General features: G+C 42.2%; 1 protein-coding gene across 4 annotated transcripts in view; it reads right to left on the bottom strand.

Moving 5' to 3' along the window:
- Window positions 1-24,264, bottom strand: part of LOC104608821 (agglutinin-like protein) — an 82,740-nt gene extending 58,476 nt beyond the window's left edge. For 3 of the 4 annotated variants that reach the window (XR_016078659.1, XM_088891743.1, XM_010274915.3), the window contains exon 1: window positions 23,768-24,147. Coding sequence is in view for 3 of the 4 variants with exons in the window: in XM_088891743.1 (XP_088747869.1) it covers window positions 23,768-23,791 (24 nt within the window). In the remaining variant the exon portion in view is untranslated. Of the gene's footprint in view, window positions 1-401; window positions 13,065-23,767 lie in introns of those variants that run through there. The other variant, XM_088891741.1, reaches the window with a different exon arrangement.
- Between the last annotated feature and the right edge of the window lie 341 nt (window positions 24,265-24,605).

The raw sequence follows: 24,605 nt of genomic DNA, 5'->3' as shown, positions 1-24,605 counted from the left end.
TCATCTCCTTCAAACTTCTGTTGAAACTTCTCTCCTCTTCTTTTCTTCTCTTTTCTCTATTTCTGAATTATTGCAAGTGTGTTTCACAGCTACTATCTAAGGGAAATGGAAAAGTGCTAAAGAAACTTGGTGATGGAATGAAAAGGTTCAAAATATAATCAGGTTTAAACGAGCATGTTATAAAGAGTAACAAAAATCTAAAAATAGAGAAAACTTCGAAAAAATATAGAACCATAAGAAAGGAATTTAAAAAGAAAGGTAAATTAAAGGCACACAATGAAGGATGAACTCTATCATAAACTAGGTGCTAAGGAAGGAGAAAAGGGAAATTATAAGCTAACAACAATGAGAGAAAGGAAAGACAAAGATTTAAACCATGTTAAGTGTATTAAAGAGGAAGATCAAAGTGTCTTGATAATAGATGGAGAAATTAAGGAAAGATAGATAAACTATTTTGAAAAATTATAAAATGAACAACATGTAGAGGCACTACCAAAGGAGGGATTAGTCATACTAATAGTGTTGGAAATAACATATACTTTCGTAAAATCAGAGTTGCTTAAGTGAAAGAGGCGCTAAATAGGATGAAGGGAAAAGCGTTAGGACCAGATGGTATTCTAATAGAGGTGTGGGAAGGTATTGGGGAGATAGGCTCATTATGTCTAAGTTATTTAATAAGATAATTGTTGTTTATGTAAATTTAAGCCACGTTTTTAGTGTCAAGGGCAGATCTGTCTTTTTTCCCTCTTTTATGGTTGTCCTAGTATAAATATTAAGGACTGCTGTTCCATTATTCGTTTTAACTCCAAATACTTTCCCTCTATTTCTTCTTTTCTTCCCTTTTCTTAAAGATTCTGCTGCTGAAAATATGGTATTAGAGCACCAGATTTGATTGATTGGACTCTTTTTTCTACTATGCACTGTTCATTCTTCTTGGATTTCTTCATCATACATGGAACAACAGCATTATAGCCTGATCTGATGATTCTGATCGAAGCAACCTTTCATTCTCTTCACTTTTTTCTTTGTCCTTGGTCATAGAATCAAAGGAGATGCTTCCAGTTCTTGTTCATGGACCATGTAAACCTTCTTAGTAAGGTTTCTTCTCTGTTCATGACCTGCAGGTGGTGTTCACCATTGTGGAGTGTTCCAGCAAGTCATGGGATGCCCGAGTGACATGTTTTGTGCATCCTCCTTCTCTTGTTTCTAGTGTTTAATCTGATCTGTGTGTACAGATCCATTCTCTCCCTATTCTCACACCCTAGACTGGTTGGCAAAGTAAAGGAGTGCAAGTTTTGATCAGGAATAGTGAAGGGTGATTCTCAGCCAGGTTGTTTTTCTTTTCTTCTGGCCTTGACAGATTCGGGTTGGTTGTTGTGAGCAGAACAGGGTGTTAGTGTGGGGTTCCAGGGACCTACTTGTAATTTGGTTGTTTTTCTTTATTTTTAGGGTGTACCACCAGGGACATACTTGTAATTTCTTTATTCTTTATTTTGTTATAACACATTAAGATAAAATAGATGCTGGGCGTCACCAGCACTATTCTTTTGACTCACATATTTTTTTCTTCCTCTTCTCTTCTCCTTTCTTCTCTCCTCTCTCTTCTTCCTCTTTTCTTGTAAGATAACATGGTATTGGTATCAGAGCACAACTCTGGGCAATAGGAGTTGTGTTTTCCGCTGAGAAGTATCCATTCAACCCAGGCACCAGATTTCTTGGACTGTGAAGACAAAAAAGAATCTAAGCGGACTGATCAGAAATACCTTTTGTTGCTTCTTCTGGGTTCTTCCTTGGTCGTAGCACCAAGGTAACCATAGTTGGAGGAGGCCGATGCTGTGAAGCTTCCTTTTTTACCTTTGGCTGATATTGTGAAGGCCTAGTTGTGTTTTTTGCACCTTCGTACAGGTGCTGTACAGGGGTGTGTGATCCCCTTTGTCCAGGTATGTGCTGTGTTTAAATTGGTGTGTGAAGTGTAGAGTTTACAGCAGTATACTTCTTCTTTCTGGACTGTTTCTGGACTTATTTGCTGCAAGTAGCCCTTTAGTAGTGTGTACATGTTTTCAGAAGCAGTGTGTGGAGTTTTGCCCTAATTGTGACAGTTAGAAGTAGTACTAGTGTGAGGACTGGTCTTGTGCACCTGCAGTTTTGTTTTTGACTTGTAGACCTGCCTTTGAAAATGGCGAATGATGATTCTGCCTCATCTGGGGTTACATCAACCCGTGGTACAGCATGTATGGGGACTGAAAGTATGATGTTCCCTATGCCGATTACCCCTTTAAATGGTCTGAACTACCTGGAGTGGGCCAAAGGTGTAAAACTTTATGTAACAGCAAGGGAAAAAGTTGGTTACATAAATGAAAGGGTGAAAGAACCCAAGAGTGGGACTTCTGAACATGATCGGTGGGACCAAGAAAACGGTATGGTGATGCCCTAGCTTCTTGCAGCCATGGAATCTGATGTGAAAAAGAACTTTATGTGGGCAGATATTGCAAATGAGATATGGGGACAGGCCAAAACCACCTATTCTGAGCAAAGGCACTATGCTAAGATCTACCAGTCTATTATTCAGCCCTTACCTCAGTTTGGAAGGAATTGGACCATTATCAAGATATAGAATGGAAACATGAGGATGATGCTAGAGCCTAAAAGAAGACGGTTTCTCAGCAGCGGTTTTCGCCTTCTTGTTGGGACTAAACCCAATATATGAACCCCTTAGGGTTCAGATTTTAGGAAGTAAAGAGTTGCCTTTGGTTCAAGAGGTGTATGCCCTTGTTCAATCTGAGGAAAGTAGGCGAAGTGTGATGATTACAACTGAGGGAGAGTGACAGGTAGCATTAGCTGCAATGGGTAGAAATAATATGGGAAAGAAAAATGGTTCCAAGAAAGCTGATGATAAGGATAAGTTGTTCTGCACCCACTACCGTCCTTCAAGACATACACGTGACACATGTTGGGAGCTCCATGGGAGACCAAAGTGGGCTGTAAAGAACCAAGAACAGGGTAAGGTATAGAGTCAGAAGAAGACTAATACAACACACAATGCAGCAAATATGGTAACCCAATAAACTCAATTTGTTGGGGTGCCAACTAATACTACTCGAGAACACTTCATTGGTTCTGACCCCAAGGAAGACATTATGAACTCCTTCCATAGTCACTTGGAATCATATGGTAGGGCCTTGCGCCAGATGGACAGATCAACTACCGGTAACCCTTCTACTTCATTTGTGTCTGCATCAGGTAATGCAGCTTTTGCCTTCCATGTCTCCACAGCCACTGATTCCCCCTGGATCATTGACTCAGGGGCTTCTAATCACATGACCGGTAAGCCAAACCTATTCAGTTCTTATAACCTTTTGTCAGGAAGGGATAAGGTGAGACTTGAAGATGGATCATTTTCCTCCATTGCAAGCCAATGATCAATATCCCTTCCTCAAGGACTTAACTTGAATAATGTTTTGCATGTCCCTCAGCTTCCTATCAACCTTCTTTCTATTAGTAGTATCACAAATTCATTAAACTGCAATGTAACCTTTTTTCCTGATTCATGTATTTTTCAAGACCTAACTTCTGGGAGGACGATTGGTAGAGGAAGCTTAGTGGATGGTCTCTACACTCTCGACAACAAGGCTGGTTTCTCAGTGTCATCTCCAGAGTCTCATAGTCTGACAAATTTTTTTGTGGCATAATCAGTTAGGTCATGTGTCTTTTGAAATAATAAAGTCTTTGTTTCCTTTTTAATTTAAGTCATGTTCAGTGTCAGATTTCCTTTGTCAAATGTGTCAATTGAGAAAGCAATGTAGAACAATATTTTCTTCAAGTAATAAAAGATCAAGTTTCCCTTTCCATATTGTGTATTCTGATGTGTGGGGGCCTACTACCATAACTTCGGAGGGCGGGTATAAGTACTTTATTACATTGATTGATGATTTCTCCTACTATACATGGGCTTTTCCCATGCGTAGCAGCGACGAAGTCCCAAAGATCGTAAGATATTTCCAAAGGATGATGTTTACACAGTTCCATGTTGAAGTTCAGATTTTTCAATCCGATAATGCGAAGGAATATTTCTGTGGTGAGCTAAATGAGTTATTTGCTTCCCATGGATCCATTCATAGAAGCTCATGTGCAAAAACACCACAACAAAATGGTGTTGCAAAAAGAAAGAACAGACACCTCCTTGAGGTAGCCCGAGGGATGATGTTACATAAGAATGTTCCCAAACGATTTTGGGTTGATGTTGTACTTGTTGTTGCTTATGTCATAAATCGCATGCCCTCCAAAGAGTTAAACTACAAGGCCACTCATCAGTTGTTGTTTCCTCAATCTCCTTTATTTTCCATTCTCATGAGGGTGTTTGATTATCGTGCTTTTGTCCATGACTTGTCCCCGTCCCATGGTAAGTTGGATCCTCGGTCTATTCCATGTGTCTTTCTGGGGTATCCTTCCTCGCAAAAAGGTTATCGATGCTTTGGTCTCATTAGTCATAAGTTCTTTGTCTCCATGGATGTCTCTTTTTTTAAGTCTAAATCATTCTTCCCTGCTTCTCCTCAAAGGGAGAGTAATGTGGAAGAGGAGAAGCAAGCCCAAGTTCGTCAAGTCTCCCTTCCTTCTATTCTGGATCTCACTCCTTTTCGTGTCTTCCAATGTCAAACGCGGTAGACATCAGCAATGTGGCAAAGATGTGGAGCCACCAAACACTAAGCAACCAACACTGTCTGATTCCCAGGAGGTAAGTCCAACACCTATCGATCCCATAGCCCCCATTTTGGTTGTGGATGACCTTGACATTCCTATTGCTCATAGAAAGGGGGTTAGGTCATGCACTACCAAACACCCCATTACCTAGTATGTGTCCTATGACCACATTTCCCCCTCTCACCGTGCCTTCCTATTTGCAATTGATAGTATTCCCATACCCAGAAATGTGGCAGAGGCTTTAAAATACCCTGAATGGATAGATGCTATAAAGGAGGAGATCAATGCCCTCCATAAGAATCAAACATGGGAGTTGGTCGATATTCCAACAAGGAAAGACCTGGTGGGGTGTAAGTGGGTGTTTATAGTGAAACACAAGGTAGACGGGACAGTTGAAAGGTACAAAGCAAGGCTGGTAGCTAAAGGGTACACCCAAGTTTATGGTGTTGGCTATGATGAGACATATGCTCCAGTAGCTAAGATGAATTCAATACGGGTTCTTCTATCATTGGCTACAAACCTTGACTAGAAATTGCACCAACTAGATATAAAGAATGCCTTTTTAAATGGTGATCTGAAGGAGGTGTACATGGTTCAACCCCCTAGTTTTTGTGCCAATGGAAGTGAAAGTAAGGTGTGTAAACTAGGAAAGTCTCTCTATGGTCTAAAACAATCTCCTCGAGCGTGGTTCAGTAAATTTCATATGGTGGTTCAACAAGTGGGGTTCAAGCAATGTCAGTCTGATCACACTCTCTTTGTGAAGAGATGTCAAGAACAAGTGGTTGTATTGATAGTGTACGTAGATGATATCATCATTACAGGAAACTGGAGCACAGAAATACAAAAGTTGAAGGAATTCCTAGCCTCTCATTAGGTGCAAAACCAGCCAACACCCCTACGGATGTTGACTACAAACTGGGAAATTGTGATGGTGAACCACTAAAAGATGTGAAACGGTTTCAATGATTAGTAGGAAGGTTGCTTTATTTGTCCACGAAACGCCCTAACATGCTTACTCAGTTGGGGTCCTAAGCCAATTCATGCATTCCCTTAAGGGACCACACATGGAGGCAGCAGAGAGGATTCTTAGGTATTTGAAAAAGTATCTAGGAATAGGGTTACTATTCAACAAACACAATCATCTGAAGGTGGAAGTCTACACAGATGCTGACTAGGCAGGTGTTGTGGATGATAGAAAATCCACAAGTGGATATTGTACCTATGTAGGAGGAAATCATGGTATTAGAGGAAGATCAAGGTCTGAAGGAGGAGGTGCAACCACAGGATCTGTCAACGAGGACTGAACTGGAGGAGGGGCCAGTGCTCTTCTGTGAGTATACACTTATCGAGTTGGTGGCCTCTCAGTAATAACCTGCACGGAAGAGGGAGGAGATAGAACAGGAACCACAGGAGGGGGATCCGCAAACGGAACAGGAACCACAGGAAGAGGGTCCTCAACTGGAAGTCTGGAATAGGAAGTGGAACCATGGGGGAAGGAGAAGGGACCTTAGTACTCGAGAAAAATGGGACTGGCTCAAAGAAAGTGACATCCGAACACACAAATGACTTATGAGAGTTAAGGTTATAGCACTGATGCCCTTTTTGAGTTCTGGAGTATCCAAGGAAGATGCATTTAGTAGCACGTGCATCTAACTTGTCTAAACCAGGCCCCAAATTTTGAACAAAACAAACACATTCAAAGACTCTCGAGGTAAGAGGAAACAGAGACAGAGTGGGAAACAATACTGAGAAAGGGGATTGACTTCCAAGGATGGACATGGGCATCCAGTTGATGAGGAAACATGATGTTAGGACAACACCACTCCAAAAACGCTTTGGGACAGTTGAAAAACAGCCCACTTGATGTGTGGAACTGTTTGAGATTAGATGCAAACCAGAAAAGAGAACAAACAAGAGAAGTAGAGAAGAAAGAGCTGGCGGCAATGAGTGTTAGAGAGTAAGAGGTTCGAACATAACCCCACTCTAACACTCTAAACATCTTATTAATAAGTTAATCTTTGACAAATTACAGAGAGGCCCTTGAGAGAGCAGGAAAATACAAAAAACAGAATAATACAGAGTATGGGCCCAGAATAAGGTCCACAACAGAGAGAAACATAACATAACATAACATAACATGAACTAACTGTCTATGGGCCATTCGGCCCAACTTCTCTACACTCCCCCTCAAGCTGAGCATAGATGTTAATCATGCCCAGCTTGCCAGTGTCATGTTGAAGCCTTGCCTTGGAAATGCCCTTGGTGAGAAAATCTGCCAGTTGTCCGTCAGAAGTAATGAATGGAAGACACACTTCACCGGAGGAGACTCTTTCACGAATAAAGTGTCTATCAACCTCAATATGTTTGGTTCTATCATGTTGTACCGGGTTGTGAGCAATGTTGATGGCAGCCTGATTATCACAGTACAACATCATGGGTTTGTCATGATCTACCCCAAGTTCTTCCATTAATGACCTTAACCACAACAATTCCGAGACTCCATGTGCCATGGCTCTATATTCTGCTTCGGCGGAGGATCGAGCCACAACTGTTTGTTTCTTACTCCTCCAAGAGACAACATTACCAGCCACCAGACTGCAATACCCTGAAGTAGATCTTCTATCATCAATATTTCCAGCCCAATCAGCATCCGTATAGGCTTCGAGTTTCAGATGACCATGTTTGGCAAATAGAATTCCTTTTCCTGGAGAGCCTTTCAGATAGCACAAAATCCGTTCTGCTGCTGCCATATGGGTATCTCTAGGAGCATGCATGAACTGGCTAATGCAACTGACAGCATACGCAATATCTGGCCGAGTCATGCACAGGTACAAAAGCTTCCCAAGAAGTCTCTGAAAGACCCCTTTGTCTTCCAACAAAGTTCCATCCGAAGCTGAAAGTTTGTGACTCATATCAAGAGGAGTTGCAGCTGGTCTTGCACCCAATTTTCCAGTTTCAGACAACAAATCAAGGACATATTTCCTCTGGGAAATAAGAATCCCATCCCTGGATCTGGCAACTTCTATGCCAAGGAAATATCTCAACTCCCCCAGATCCTTAATCTCAAATTCTGTACGGAGGAAAGACTTAAGGCCCAGAATGCCTGAGACATCATCACCAGTCACTATAATGTCATCAACATACACAATGAGATACACTGCTAGAGACCCACTTTTCTTCACAAAAAGAGTATGATCTGACTGTGTCTGAACATAGCCGAATTTAACAAGTGCAGCTCTAAATCTCTCAAACCAGGCTCTAGGAGATTGTTTGAGGCCATAAAGAGATTTCTTCAGTTTACATACTTTTCCTTGCATATCTTTCCCATACATTCCTGGAGGAAGACACATGTAGACCTCCTCATGTAAGTCACCATTCAGAAATGCATTCTTTACATCTAACTGATAGAGAGGCCAATCAAAGTGAGCTGCCAGAGATAAAAGAACCCTCACAGATGTCATCTTAGCAACAGGGGCAAAAGTCTCCAGATAGTCAATCCCATATGTCTGTGTGTAGCCCTTTGCAACAAGTCTGGCCTTGTACCTCTCAATAGTCCCATCTGCCCTGTATTTAATGGTAAAAACCCACTTGCATCCAACTGGATCCTTCCCTTCAGGCAAATCCACCACCTCCCAAGTACCATTTTCATGTAGAGCATCCATTTCAGCCTGCATGGCATCTCTCCATTCTGGAATCCCAAGAGCTTCTGATATAGACCTAGGAATGTGGTTAGAAGCAACTGAAGAGAGGTAGGCACAATATGAAGGGGAAAGTAGGTTATAAGAAAGGTGTTTGGAAATGCAGTGTGCAGTACACTTCCGCTTTCCTTTCCTAACAGCAATGGGGACATCAAGATCTGGGAAGGGGGATTCCAAGGGAGCTGAAGCAGTACCTGGTATCTCATCTGTGATTGGGAGGGTATGAGCCTCATCTGTTGTAAGGGAAACCACTTGCTCATTCCTGGATCTCTGCCTCTGATACACTTTGGGATTATGGGTAGGACGAGGAGGTAAAGAAATAGGAGCACTAGGACAAGAGGAATGGAGTGGCTGATCCTCCTTCGATTCATTTTGTGAGGATACAGATTTGTCAGGAGACTGAACTGGGACAGGAAGGGGAAGAGCAAAAACTTGTGACAGACTCTCCCCCTGTTGACAATGTCCTTCCTGAGGGGAACCATAAAAAGGAGAAGGTTCATCAAAGGTAACATCCATAGAGACATGTCTGGTGCCAGTCTTTGGATCAAAACAACAATAACCCTTTTGTGTGGGGGAGTAACCGAGGAAGATGCATTTGTGGGCTTTTGGTTCAAACTTGTGTCTCTGCACACTTGGAATGTGAACATAACAGGTACAACCAAACACACGAAGAGGAATTGGGAAGAGATCCTTATCTGGATGAAGAAGACTGAAGGGGGATTTAAACCCTAAAACCCTGGATGGCATATGGTTTATGAGATAGGTAGCAGTAAGTACAGCATCACCCCAAAATCTTGTGGGAACATGTGAGGCAAATAAAAGGCTCCTTGCAACTTCAACAATATGTCTATTTTTTCTCTCAGCAACTCCATTTTGTTCAGGGGTTCTAACACAGGAGCTTTGGTGAATAACCCCCATGTCAGAGAGATACAAGGATAGGCTCTTCTCAAAATACTCTTTTGCATTGTCAGATCTGAAAACCTTAATTCTGGTACCAAATTGAGTCAAAATAAGCTCATGAAATTGCCTCACAAGTCTCGGGACTTCATCTCGGGATTTCATTAAATATATCCAAGTGAATCTAGAAAAGTCATCAATAAACAGGATAAAGTATTTGTAGCCCCCCATAGAGGATAAGTGGTAAGGTCCCCACACATCAGAGTGTACAATATGAAAAAGAAAAGAGGATCTTTTATTGCTCACAGGGTAATTTTTTCTACAATGCTTTGACAACTGACATGACTCACAACTGAGACTGGACACACTGACTCCCTTAAACAGTTTAGGAAGCAAATGACTTAAAGCAGAAAAAGGTAAATGACCCAACCGACAATGACTCAACATAATTTGACTGACAGACTCTGAAGAAGTAGAACCGAAAGCAGCATTCTTGGGATGATCAAAGCATTGGCCAGGGGTGTCGAGAAAGTATATTCCATTCGCTTCATGGCCACTCCCAATCACCTTCCGAGACTTCAGGTCCTGAAACACACAGTGAGAAGGGAAAAAGGTTACACAACAATTCAATGACTTGGTCAAGCTACTTACAGATAACAAGTTGGTATTTAACTTTGGTACATGAAGAGTGGAAGATAAAAGTAAAGAGTCTGTAGGCTTGACAGTTCCCTTGCCATAAATGGGGGCAAGAGAACCATCAGCTAAGGTGATTTTGTCACGACCAGGAAGCAAATCATATGACACAAACAAAGTGGAAAGGTTGGTCATGTGATCAGAAGCACCTGAGTCAATGATCCAAGGGGTCTTGGGATTACCTGAGGTAGATGCATGGTTAGCAGAAGCCCTTATACCTGAGTGAGCAAATGCAGTGGTGGCTGGACTTCCAGAAGGGTTGGATGATGAAGTTACACCTTCAAGCTGGCTGATCATCCTTCCAAACTTCTCATAATCAGCTTTCATGGCTGCCAATTGTGCACTTGCAGACTCAAACTCTGTATCTGTACTTGTGGCTGTATGTGCACTTCCTGTCTTTCTACTGTCATTCTTCTTCTGGAATCGGATAGGGCCAAGACTGGGATGCAATTTCCAGCACTTGTCCTTAGTGTGTTTCGGCTTCTTGCAATATTCACACACTACCTCCTTTCCTGTGCCACTGGGGGCTCCTGTAACCCCTTTGGGTTTGATTCCCATATTTGCAAAATGATCATTGATACTGACCCCTTGAACCTGCACTTGCCTCCTGCTTTCTTCACTGCTGACCAAGGCATATGCTTGAGACAATGAAACATCTTCCTTGGACAAGATGTTTTGCTTTGTAATGTCATATTCAGAATTCAGTCCTGTCAAGAACTCAAAGACCCTATTCCTTTCAACCAATTTCCTATATGTTTCAGCATCCTTAAGGGTATCCCATGTCACGGCCTCTATCAAATCAATCTCTTGCCATATAGATTTTAGGGCTGAGAAGTATGTTGCAAGTGACTTCTCCCCCTGTCTTAGATTCTTCACATCACTTCTTAGTTTGTAAGCTCTGGCAACATTCAACTTCTGGGAGTAAGTTTCTGCAACACTATCCCAGATTTCTTTAGCCGAGTTCATCCACAGGTAATGTTGGCTAATCTGTGGCTGCATTGAGTTCACAAGCCACCCAATCACTGTGTAATTCTCCTGCACCCATTTCTCATAAGAGGGATCCTCCTCTGGGGGAGCTTTCTTGCTCCTAGAGATAAACCCCCACTTTCCTCTACTGCAAATATGAATTTTTACGGATTGTGACCAGGCCAAATAATTGGTTCCATCCAGTTTAACTGTAGTTACAGCCAACAAGGAATCAGTTGTAGTTCCCAAATTATGTCCATATTCAGCAGTGCTCTTGTTCTCAATTTCTGAGAAGTCCATTATGTAACAACTTCAATTAGGGTTTCAGCAGGCCCTTAAAAGTGATCTGATTTCAAGGAACTCAGATTGAGTTGAACAATAGCAAACACAACAACACACAAAACTCAGTTCAGAACTGACAGCCGTGAGAACCAAGTTCGGTGGCAGCACTTTCAAAGAGGAGAAACCTTGATTCAGCCTTCAAGAAAAAGTAGTAGGCCTCCAAACAATATGTATTCTTGGTTCCCAACAATAATTTCCCAAGGAGAACAAAGAAAAACAGTCCACAGTACCTAAGAGGACTTTTTACAAACACTATGTATGCAACAGTCAACACTTCACTGTTAACAAGCAGAAATCACTTCAAGAACACTTTGTCTAAGTCCAAGAAGCAGCTGAACTAAAGTAGAGGCTTGTACCACTTAATTTAGATCAGTTTTTAGCAGTTTGGAAGCCCAATAACAGCCGAACCACACTTCCAGAATAACCCAGAAATCAGTCCAGCAACAGTGGGCCGAATGGAGGTGTGCTTTGAATGCTTTAACAGTCCTCCCAAATAACAAAAATAACTCAGCAAAGAACTGAGAAAACAACTTACAGTATCTCTGGTTTGAACTTCAAACCAGGCCGAACACTTTCTCTGAGCTAGCTTCGAAATCTAGCTTCGGAATCCCTTTTCTCTGATTTCAAATCAGGCTGAAAAACTTGCTCTCTGATTCCTCCTGGTCACCGAACCCTTCTCCAAGTGTATAGAAACTTGGGCACCCTCCAATGACCTCCAAGAACCAGGCGGATGACTGTAAACTTCAGCCCTAGAACCTCCTCATGTAGTTGGCTGAACTAGAACCACATGAGGGACACGCCAAGCAATGGCCTGCTCTGATACCAAGTTGAAAAACAGCCCACTTGATGTGTGGAACTGTTTGAGATTAGATGCAAACCAGAAAAGAGAACAAACAAGAGAAGTAGAGAAGAAAGAGCTGGCGGCAATGAGTGTTAGAGAGTAAGAGGTTCGAACATAACCCCACTCTAACACTCTAAACATCTTATTAATAAGTTAATCTTTGACAAATTACAGAGAGGCCCTTGAGAGAGCAGGAAAATACAAAAAACAGAATAATACAGAGTATGGGCCCAGAATAAGGCCCACAACAGAGAGAAACATAACATAACATAACATAACATGAACTAACTGTCTATGGGCCATTCGGCCCATCTTCTCTACAGGGACATTCATATTAAGCACAATGGACCGAGCAGTTTCAAGTGTCAGTTTTTCTGTTCAGCCACATCGTTCTGTTGTGGGGTGTAGGAACAAGAAGTTTGATTAATTATCCCATGGTGCTCTATGTATTGTTGAAATAGTGTTGAGGTGTACTCTTTTGCATTATTGGAGCGAAGAATTTTAATATGAACTTCAAATTGGGTATGTATTTCAGCATAAAACTTTTGAAAGATAGAGAACAATTCACTGCGATCTTTCATAAGATAAAGTCATGTCATCCTTGAAAAGTCATCAACAAAAATTACAAAATACTTATAACCATTGTATGACACCACTTTATTTTCCCAAACATCTGAATGAACTAAAGAAAAATGACTTAAGACACAACTATCACTATTGGGCTAAAAGAGACTCCATGGTGTTTCCCAAGCTGACATGACTCACAATCCAATGATGGAAGATGACTTGAGAGATGGATGACCAAGTATGCAGTGCCATTTAAGAGGAGTAAAAGATGAATGAAATGCTACTGGCGGGCCACCACCATCAAGGTAATACAATCCACCTGCCTCATGCCCTCCACCAATCTTCATCCCCGTCTTGAGATCCTGAAACACACAGGAAGAGGGATAAAAGGTTATAGAACAATTAAGTGACTTGGTTAATCTACTAACAAACATAAGGTTAAAAGGGAACTTGGGGACATATAAAACAGAGGATAAAGATAAGGAAGTAAGATCAACATCACCAACACCACAAATGGGAGAGGTAGATCCGTTAGCAAGGATAACTGTTTGAGATGTAGAAGACTAAGAAAGTGAAGAGAACACATTTGGAGTCCCAGACATATGATCCGAGGCTCTAGAGTCAATGATCCAGTGTGAAGGTTTGGAAGCCAAGCAAACCATTCCTAAATGGGCAAGAGTAGTTATGTTCTGCTGAGAGGATGTTTGAAGGAACTTCTCGTATACCTCACGTGGTACACTCACCATCTCCTTCCCAGAAGAACCAGTAGATGTGGATGGAGTCTAATCAGTTTGCTGATTTTCACTAACTGTACCACTGCCACTAGTCACAACATGGTTAGCCCAAGTGTTGGGTGGACCATGTAAATCATAGCAGAAATTAACAATGTGCCTCTCTAATCCACAGTATGTGCATTTTCTAGTTCCATTACTTCTTCCCCTGCCATGACCTCCCCCTGACTCTCGATCTCCACCGCGACCACCAGAACGATTAAACGTAGGGCCACCTCGGTTTCCTGGAAACCCACGGCCACTACTTCCACCACCACTATTTCCACAACCTCCCCCTCTAGTCACCACAAAGCTAGATCTGTCTAAGAGAGAATAAGGCTCTGTAGAATCAATAGATATCCTTCGAAGACGGGCAAACACTTCCTCCAGAGAGGGGAGAACAGACCCCCCAAGTATTTGTGCTCTAACAAGTTCATATTCAGCCTTCAGACCCACTAGAAACCTTGTCACATCAAGTTGCTCTCACTATTGTTGCTGAACCTGAACATCTGGTATCAAAATATGATATACATTAAGCTCATTACAAATATTCCTCATACTTGCATAGTATTCCTCCAAGCTTTGGTTACCCTACTTCAAATTGAAGTACTCTTGGTAAAGATGATATACTCTAGTGGTATTATCTTGGCCTGAATAAAGTTTCTTAGCATGGTCCTAGATTTCCTTAGTTGTATCTAGGAACATAAAATTCACACTGATTTTAAGTTCCATGCTATTCCACAACCATGTCATAATCTGTGCATCCTCCTGTTCCCAATCACTAAACCCTAGAGAATCAGAGGGGGGTTTCCCCTCTCTCACATGTTTTGTGGCTTTTAAAAACACCTCCACAGATTTGGCCCACAATACATAGTTCTCACCATTCAAAGTAGTCACCTTCCATCTTAACCGGTTCACCTCACTTCACCAAGAAATCACTATTATAAACAAAGTAGTCACCTTCTACTATTCAGCACCACACCACACACTACTCAACAAAATATAATTACAACCACACTGCTGCTGTCATGAACTCAGAATTCGAAAACCCTACTTTCAACTCACATATCCAGGTATAAACAGAAGGAAAAGAGGCTCATATGCATACCTATCAATTCATACTACTACATAGATGAAATCCAGACTAAAAGGAAGCAGCCACAGTCCACTACTAGCTGAATAAGGATTTCTGTTCACACCTGTCCACAACCAGCCCTCTTCGTACCATCGAATAGAGGGTTTCTAGTACACCATCACAATGACCACCACCACAGCAACTGGAGGCATATTTACCTCCAAGAACAAAAAACGACTACTCCTTTTTTGGCCCCTTACCGAACTTCCAATCTGTCTAGGAAATATTTAAAAAAAAATTTGATATGGTCGGCGACGATCCCAGAAAGACGAAGGGCGATGAGATTTAATCCTACCAACTGGTTTTTTATTGCTCTGATACCATGTAAAATAGGTAGATTAATCCTATTCAGTTCCAGAAGAAGAAGAAGAAGAAGAGAAAGAGAAAGAGAAAAAGGGTTTGGCCAGAAGAGAAAAAGTCACTCTTCCCAGTCGACCCACTTTGTATTTATAATGAATAAGTTGAATTACAAAAGACAGTATTGTCCCTTACAAGAGATGGGACACATAACTTAAACTTGAATAAAGCAGACCCTTTCACTTCTAATTAGATAGACCAAAAGACCAAAATACCCCTGTACTGTCGACTCTAACATGTGGAACCATCCACAAATCCCCATAGGCCATTTCCCTTAACATAGAACTGGAAATGGAATTTCCAGAAGGCATAGTTTGTCCCATTGAACTTTACTGGTAGAATATCCCTTTTCTCCATGGCCATTTCAGCAATGAATAAACAAAAACCTAAGAAAGTAGAGCAGCCGAAGGTCCATAAGAAACCAAAACTTGATGGAATATGTGTGTCCAATCACACAGCACAAGGAGGAAGCAAAATCCAATTAAAAAAACAGTCGCACAGTTTTCGAACTGATAACAGTGCAAAAAAGGTAAGTTTCCTGGAGTGTCGAACAAGAAGAAGGGCAAAACACCCTTCAAATGTAATCTGAACCAGAAATAAATTATAAGATCTATATAAATCTGACCTGGGCAACTTCAGATCTGAAGTTTCACAGTGTTTGAAGTAGCCAATTGAGAGAAAGAGAAGAAACCCTATTACTGATGGCGATCTTCCAGAGAAAGAACAACAGAGTTGTGTTGATCAATACAACAACCTAAGAGATCCAAAGTTGAAATAGATGGGTCGATCTCACAGGCCTAAACAGATTTCAATCAAGAACAGGTTAAAAAAACCTGCTCTGATACCATGTCAACTCAGTTCAAATCAGAGAAGATGGTAGGGTTCTGCCTACCTCAGGAGCTTCTTCGAGGGAGCTCAGGCCTCCTACAGAAGAAAGAGAAGAGAAAATGATTTTTGGTGCTCAAAAAGGTGATTTTCTTTATTGCGATTCTGTTACTTGTAGCCCCTTACATCACATGGGATATGCTCTCAGTTGTAACTAACTAGCTGACGTGGTCCCCTCACATAGGTCTTAGGGTAAGGTTGTATGGGTACCATGCTGCTGGGCCAATTAGTGGTAATGGGCCTAGTTGTGTGCCTATCAAATCCCCCCACCTTGAGACCGACCTTGTCCTCAGGGTTGACTTGGGGAAATTCCTGCTGCAATCAAGAGTATTCCTTCCAGGTGGCTTCTTCTTCCAGCAGGTTGCTCCACACAACTAGGACCTCTTCTATGTAGTACTTTCCTTTGCGTACCCAATGGAAGTCTATCAGCTTGTGGGGCTCCATGATCATGACTCCTTCCTCAGTGAAAGCTGGAAGGGTTGTCTGAGTTTTGTGCTCTTGACCCACTTGCTTCTTGAGTAGGGATACATGAAAGACGGGGTGGAGTTTGGAGGACGGTGGTAGTTCTAGCTTGTAGGCAACTGACCCGACCCTTTCAAGAACTTTGAAGGGTCCATAATATTTGGGAGCCAATTTCTGCCATGCTCGCTTGGCTACTGAGGTCTGTCGGTAGGGTTGAAGCTTCAAGTAAACCATGTCATCATGCTGGAATTCCGAGGGGCGGTGTTTGCTTTCATAGGTACCCTTCATGACCTGCTGAGCCCGTTGCATATTGTTCTTAAGCTCTTGCAAGATTAAATCTCGGCTGGTGAGGTACTCATCTACTGTAGCTACTGTTGTGGAGCCTGCCTCGTAGGGGAGTATGGCAGGGGGGTCTCTCCCATACAAGGCCTTGAAGGGTGTCATCCTGGTATTCACATGAAAGGTGGAATTATACCATAGTTCTGCCCAGGATAACCATTTCAACCACTATTTTGGTCTCTGCCCAGCAAAGCACCTCAAGTAGGTCCCGATGCATCTGTTAACTACCTCTGTCTGCCCATTAGATTGGGGATGATAGCTCATGGAGTGAGCCAGGTGTGTTCCTTGGATTTTAATGTACTCCTGACAAAATCTTCCCATAAATAGAGGATCCTGGTCAAAGGCGATAGAGGCTGGTGTTCCATGCGGTTTTGTGATGTCTCTCACGAACAGATCTGCTACCTGTGCTGCTGTGAATGGGTGCGACAAGGCTGAGAAGTGGGCATATTTGCTAAGTCTGTCCACTATCACCATGATCACTGTCTTGCCTTGGGAGGGCAGTAAACCTGTGATGAAATCCATGGTGACATCGTCCCAGACTTGGTTTGGTATTTTGAGGGGTTGAAGGAGCCCAGCTGGTTGTTGAGTATCATATTTCTGCTACTGACAGGTTGGGCAGCTGGCCACCCTCCTAATTCCCCTCCAGTAGTAGTGTGCTGCAATGCGACGATAGGTCCTTAGTACCCCTGAATGGCTGCCTTCAACGGAGGAATGGAACAGCTGTAGAAGCTCCGTTATGTGAGGAGATGATGAGGGTAGAACCAGTCTTCCTTTATAGTATAAGAGGGAGTCCCTCACAGTGTAGCCCGGCATTTTGACTGGATCCTCGGCCCACTTCCTTTTGATAGCCCCCAGATCTTCATTGTTCAATATCTCCTGCTTAAGAACCTCCAGTAGCAGGTAGACGAGTCTAGATTCCGCCATCAACTGTAACTCATTTTGCCTTGACAGGGCATCTGCTACCCGATTAGAAGCTCCAGCTTTGTATTCTATCAAATAATCAAACCCCAGCAACTTAGACACCCATTTTTGTTGTTCTTCCATAAGGAGATGCTGTTCCAGCAGATATTTGAGGCTCTGTTGATCAGTTCTGATGATGAAGCATCGTCCAAGAAGGTAGTGGCGCCATTTAAGGACTGATAGGACGACAGCCATTAGCTCCTTAACATAGGTGCATTGGGCCTTGGCGCGAGGGGAGAGAACTTTGCTGAATTAAGCCAGGGGTTTACCCTCTCGCATCAAAACAACTCCAATGTCGGCACCAGATGTGTCGCATTCCACCACGAAAGGCTGCTCAAAATCTGGTAGGACCAATGTGGGCGGAGTGGAAACTGCTGTCTTCAAGGAGTTGAAGGCTTGTTGTGCCTCCGACGTCCAGTAGAAGGCTTCCTTCCAGAGAAGTTGGGTCAGTGGTGCTGCCATCAGCCCATAGTTCCTGATAAATCTTCTGTAGTACCTGGTTAGGCCTAGGAAGGCCCGCAGCTGTCTAACTGAAGTGGGCCAGGCCCAATGCTTTATACTAGCTACCTTCTCAGGATCAGGCTTCACCTCCCCTTCCTCCGCCACATGACCAAGATAATGCACTCTCCCCTGCCCAAAAAGACACATTTGGAGAGCTTGGCCAAAAGCTGATTTTGCCTTAGCACATCCAGGGTTAACGACAAATGTAGGAGATGTTGCTCTCAATCAGAGCTATAGATAAGAATGTCATCAAAAAATACTAAAATGAACTTACGGAGATAGGGCCTGAAAATGACATTCATGACTGATTGGAAGGTTGATGGTGGATTGGACAAATGGAATGGCATGACTAAGAACTCGTAATGACCATCGTGAGTCCTAAAAGCCTTTTTATGCACATCACCACTGTGGACTCGGATCTGATGATACCCTGACCTGAGATCCAGTTTTGAGAAAACCCGGGCCTTCCGCAATTTGTCTAACATCTCATCAATCAAGGGAATGGGAAACCGGTCCTTAACTGTAATGGAATTCAATGCCCGGTAATCCACGCAAAACTGCCATGAACTGTCCTTTTTCACTAGTATAACGGGGGAAGAATACGGGTTGTTACTGGGTTGTATGAACCCTTTTGTAGGAGGTCTTGCACTAAGCGCTCAATTTCTTGGCACTGATAGTATGGGTACCAGTAGGGCTGGTACGATGGGAATCCAATGGTCCTGAACTCTCTCTGGAGGAAGCCCTTGTTGTTCTTGGAAGACTTAGAAGAAAAACAGTCTTTTGAGAATAAAGGACTATTTAGAACAGATGCAGAAATCAAAATAAAATAACAGAAATCATTCTTCTAAGGAAGAGAAGATGAAGAAGAAGATGGCGGCAATAAGGGTTCAGAGTAAGAGAGTTTCGAACCTTAATCTCCACTCTTACACCCCTAACACTATTTTATTAAGTTAAACTTTAACAATTTACAAAGAGGCCCTTAGTTGGGCAAGAAATTAAAAGAACATAACATAGAAAGAATAGGCCCAAAATAAGGCCCATTACAGCAAAGAACATAAAAGATAAGAAAGGATAAACAGCCTATGAGCCATTCGGCCCATCTTCTCTACACTCCCCCTCAAGCTGAGCATAGATGTCAATCATGCCAAGCTTGCCAGTATCATGCTGAAGTTTAGCCTTGGGAATGCCCTTGGTGAGAAAATCTGCTAACTGTCCTTCAGAGGTGATGAAAGGTAGACATACTTCACCAAAAGCCACTCTTTCTCGAATGAAGTGTCTGTCAACTTCAATATGTTTAGTTCTGTCATGTACTGGGTTGTGAGGAATGTTGATGGCGGCCTGATTATCACAGTATAACATCATTGGCTTATCATGCTCAATCACCAATTCCTCCATCAATGATTTTAACCACAATAGTTCATAAACTCCATGCGCCATGGCTCTGTATTCTGCTTCTGCTGAAGATCAAGCAACAACAGATTGTTTCTTGCTTCTCCAAGAGACGATATTACCAGCCACCAAGCTGCAGTACCCAGAAGTAGATCTTTTGTCATCAATGTTTCCAGCCCAGTCAACATCTGTATAGGCTTCAAGTTTCATATGGCCATGCTTGGAAAACAGAATTCCCTTTCCAGGGGAGTCCTTCAAATAACACAGGATTCGCTCTGCTGCTGCCATATGAGTATCCCGGGGAGCATGCATGAATTGGCTGATGCAACTGATAGCATATGCAATGTCTGACCGAGCCATGCATTGATAAAGAAGTTTTCCAAGGAGTCTCTGGAAGACTCCTTTATCTTCTAACAATATTCCATCTGAAGCAAAGAGTTTATGACTCGTATCAATAGGAGTAGCAGCTGGTCTAGCACCCATCTTCCCTGTTTCAGAGAGCAAATCAAGAACATATTTCCTCTGAGAGATAAGAATCTCATCTTTGGATCTACCAACTTCTATGCCAAGGAAGTATCTCAATTACCACAGATCTTTGATCTCAAACTCTGTATGAAGGAAAGATTTGAGATCATTAATTCCTGAAACATCATCAGTCACAACAATATCATCAACATGCACAATCAGGTAAATTGCCAGGAACCCTCTCCTCTTCATAAAGAGAGTATGATCAGACTGTGTCTGTACATAGCCAAAGTTAACAAGGGCAGCCCTAAACCTCTTAAACCATGCTCTAGGGGACTGTTTTAGTCCATAAAGAGATCTCTTCAGCTTGCATACCTTTCCTTTCATATCTGTTTCATACATCCCTGGAGGAAGAGACATATAAACCTCCTCATGTAATTCTCCATTTAGAAATGCATTCTTTACATCCAATTGATAAAGTGGCCAGTCAGAGTGAGCAGCCAAAGATAGAAGAACTCTCACAGAAGTCATCTTGGTAACAGGGGCAAAGGTCTCCAGATAATCAATCCCATATGTCTGTGTATAACCTTTTGCAACCATCTTAGCCTTGTACCTCTCAATGGTGCCATCAGCATGATATTTGATAGTAAATACCCACTTACAGCCAACTGGATCCTTCCCTTCAAGCAAATCAACCACTTCCCAAGTGTCATTCTTGTGCAAGGCATCAATTTCGAATCTCATAAAATCCCTCCATTCTGGAATATTAAGAACTTCTGACATAGACCTGGGAATTGAGTTAGAGGCAACAGAAGAAAGGTAGGCACAATATGAAGGAGAAAGCAAACTATAAGAAAGGTGTTTGGAAATGCAATGTGCAATACGCTTCCTTTTTCCTTTCCTAATAACAATGGGGATATCAAGGTCTGGGAAGGATGGCTCCAAAGGGGCTGAAACAGTACCTGTTGTCTCATCTGTAACTGGAAGTGCATGAGGCTCATGTGTTGTAGGGGAAACAACCTGCTCATTTCTAGATCTTTGCCTTTGATACATCCTAGGATTAAAGAGAGAACGGGGAGGTAAAGGGGGAGGAACACTTGGACAGGAAGAGTGGAATGATTGATCCTCCCTTGATCCTCCCCCTTTGGACAATGTCCCTCCATAGAGGAACCATAAAAGGAAGAAAGTTCATCAAAGGTGACATCCATTATGACATATCGAGTACTAGTCTTTGGATCAAAGCAACAGTAACCCTTCTGTGTGGGGGAATAACCAAGAAAGATACACTTGTGGGCTTTTGGTTCAAATTTATGTCTTTGAACACTAGGAATATGTACATAACAGGTGCAACCAAAGACACGAAGAGGAATAGAAAAAAGCTCATTGTCCGGATGAACGAGACTGAAAGGAGACTTAAACCCAAAAACCCTAGATGGCATATAAGGTAGGTAGCAGTGAGAACAACATTACCCCAAAACTTTGTAGGAACATGTGAGGCAAACAAGATACTTCTTGCAACTTCAACAATATGTCTAATTTTTCTTTCAGCAACTCTATTCTGTTCTGGGGTCCTAACACAGAAGCTTTGATGAATAACCCCTAAGTCAAAGAGATAGCAGGACAAGTTCTTCTCAAAATATTCTTTTGCATTGTTAGATCTGAAAATTTTAATCCTGGTATCAAACTAGGTTAGGACAAATTCATGGAATTGCCTCACAAGTCTGGGAACTTCATCACGGGATTTCATCAGGAATATCCAAGTAAACCAAGAAAAGTCATCAATGACAAGAAAAAATATTTGTAGCCACTCATAGAGGGTAAGTGGTAAGGCCCCCACACATCAGAGTGCACAATATTAAAAGGAGAAGAAGATCTTTTATTACTCAAGGGATAATTGTTTCTACAATGCTTTGATAGCTCACAAGACTCACAATGAAAACTGGACAAACTAATTCCCTTAAATAGTTCAGGGAATAAATGACTCAATGCAGAAAAAGAAAAATGACCCAAACGAAAATGACATAGCATGACTCGACTGATAGACTCTATAGATATAGACCCAAAAGCAACTTTTCTAGGTTGTTCAGGGCACTGTCCGGGAGTATCAAGCAGGTATATTCCATTCGCCTCATGGCCACTCCCAATCACCTTCTGAGACTCCATATCCTGAAAAACACAATAGGAAGGGAAGAAGGTTACACAGCAGTTTAATGACTTAGTTAGACTACTTATAGATAACAAGTTTGTATTTAGTCTAGGTACATGAAGAGCAGAAGGTAGGAACAAGGAATCTATAGCCTTGATGATTCCCTTGCCGGAGATAGAGGCAAGAGAACCATCGGCTAGGGTGATTTTGTCACGTCCAGGAAGTAAATCATATGAAACAAACAAGGTAGAAAGGTTGGGCACTGAGGAGGCAGTAGGATTTGAATTGGGTCCAACTAAGCCCAGGTTCCTCCTGTTCCAATCGATAGAACCAGAGTTGTGCCTCTTCCGTCAAGTGGAATGCAGCTACGCTAACCTTGTCTCTGTCCTTCGTCCGCTGGTTGCGAAAGAACTGTTCACATCGGTAAAGCCACCCCAAAGGGTCTCCGGTGCCGTTGTAAGAAGGGAACTCTAGTCTGCTGTACTTGGGAACGACCGCGGCTACCGGGGCGACGACCTGTTGTTCATCGGACGACTCCGTCAAGTCTGGTCGGCGGCTGTTTGTGGTTGCCGCCCCTTCCGGATTCCTTTCCTTGTTAGAGAAATACAAATCCATCAAGCGTCGTAACTCTCGGACATCGTCCTTGATTTTGCATACCTCCGTGCTGTTCTCCACGAGCCTGTGCTCCAGTTCGTGGACCCTGGACGTCAACTGCTCCAGATCGTCCATGACGTTTGGCTCTGATACCAAATTGTTAAGGGCCCGCGAATAGGATCTCGTCACGGGGAAAACCTCCTGTTTTCCCTTGTTCCTCCCTTTTCTTGAGGAACCTATCTTGGCGCCTTAATGGTGATTTGTTCAAGAGATCACCAACTCTCCTTGCTCTTTCTTGACTGAAATTTTTGATGATTTTATTCAATATTCTCAGCTCCTTAAATAGGAGATTACAAGAGATAAGAGTCCTCCTTATAGGAAGACTCCCTGCTAATCTATACCACTTACAGATAAGATAGATAAGACTCCCTACTTAAGATAGATAAGACTCCCTAAGATAGATCAGACTTCCTACTAATCCTTATTGAAAACAGATAAGATAAGATGGACTGTACTAGCTAGAATCCGATGAGAACACCAAATCACTGCTGCTGTCGGCGGCGATATTTCTTCCCAATAAACGCGTCCATATCACCTTTCTTGTTTTCCTCTTCAGTTTGTCCAGTTTGGTTTCCCATTAGACAGTTTGTCATGTTTTGGCAACCACAGAAAAACACAAGATCCCTTGAAACATTACCACTTGTGTCTGATATTTTCATTACCAATAGCAAATTCACGATCACCCGTCAATAACAAAACACCCAGATATTTGGTCGCCCCAAAATTCAACAAAGAAATGCCCCAGAGATTAACATAAATCAACAACAACAACGACGACTGCGACGATAATAAGATCTAATATATCAAGAACATTAAAAAAAAGGAAAATGGAAACCAAAATGGAGCTAACTCAAAACTACTTTAGTAATTTCATCTATATTTTTGTGTAGTGGTTTTTGTGTTCGTTTTTTCTTTTTTTGGTTCTCTGTGTTGTTCTGTTTCTTGTTCATCTAAAATTCAAAAGGAAATAAATGAAAAAACAAAGGAAGGTAGTAGAATTACCTCTTCCTCGTTCCACTCAAACATTTCTGAAGAAGACGTACCAAATCTCTTTGCCAAAATCCAGTACCACAGCACCTTCGCAATCCGACTCGAACATCGCCGAACCCACAGATATTAACAGAAACCAATCTTCTTCTTCTCGATCCAGAAACTAAAACGGCCGAATTTGGACACAGAAATCACAAATAAAAACATGAACAGGCGCAGGAACACAGAACGCAGTAGGTTTTTTTTTTCGATTTGCACGGTAAAACTGTTAACAGAGGTTTCCAGAGAAGCTTAGAGTTGTGAGAGAGGGGGTGTGGATCGAGTTGAAGGCAGTGCCACGTGGCAGAAGTGGGCAGAAGTGATTGGGTAGAGATAATGGTAATTCCATATGCCACGTGGAGTGGCATATCTCATGTTGTGGTCTAAAATAGTCGATCTATTACTGCCACCTGATTGGCTGGACTTGGATTTGAATTTCATTTGGAGTGAATTTAGTGGGCATTTGGACTTCATTTGGAATTCTCATTTGGAGTGCCGGGTGGAACACTGAAAAGTTAGAAGTTGGTGGTTGGCGTTGTTTTGCTGGTCGCTGTCTCTGTCTAGGTTCGGCGAATTCCACGTGATAGCTCTTATCTTGCTTTGCCACTTGACAGAGGGACCTAACACACCAAAATCTGACAATCAAGCGGTATTGCTCGGCATCTGTAGGGGATGTAAATGGGTCTAGCCGAATTTGGACACGGTCGTAACCGAATCCGTTTTAACATAAATCTTGTGAGCGACTGGAACAGCTTGACTTGAGTTGATTTTAAATAAATTACTATATAAGGGTCCGTTTGATTCGTAGTCC

The sequence above is a fragment of the Nelumbo nucifera genome, chromosome 7 (genome assembly GCF_055504915.1).
Source record: "Nelumbo nucifera cultivar China Antique chromosome 7, China Antique-T2T, whole genome shotgun sequence".
NCBI lineage: Eukaryota > Viridiplantae > Streptophyta > Magnoliopsida > Proteales > Nelumbonaceae > Nelumbo > Nelumbo nucifera.
Note: the sequence above shows the minus strand (reverse complement) of the source record. Positions and strands in the feature narration are given on the sequence as shown.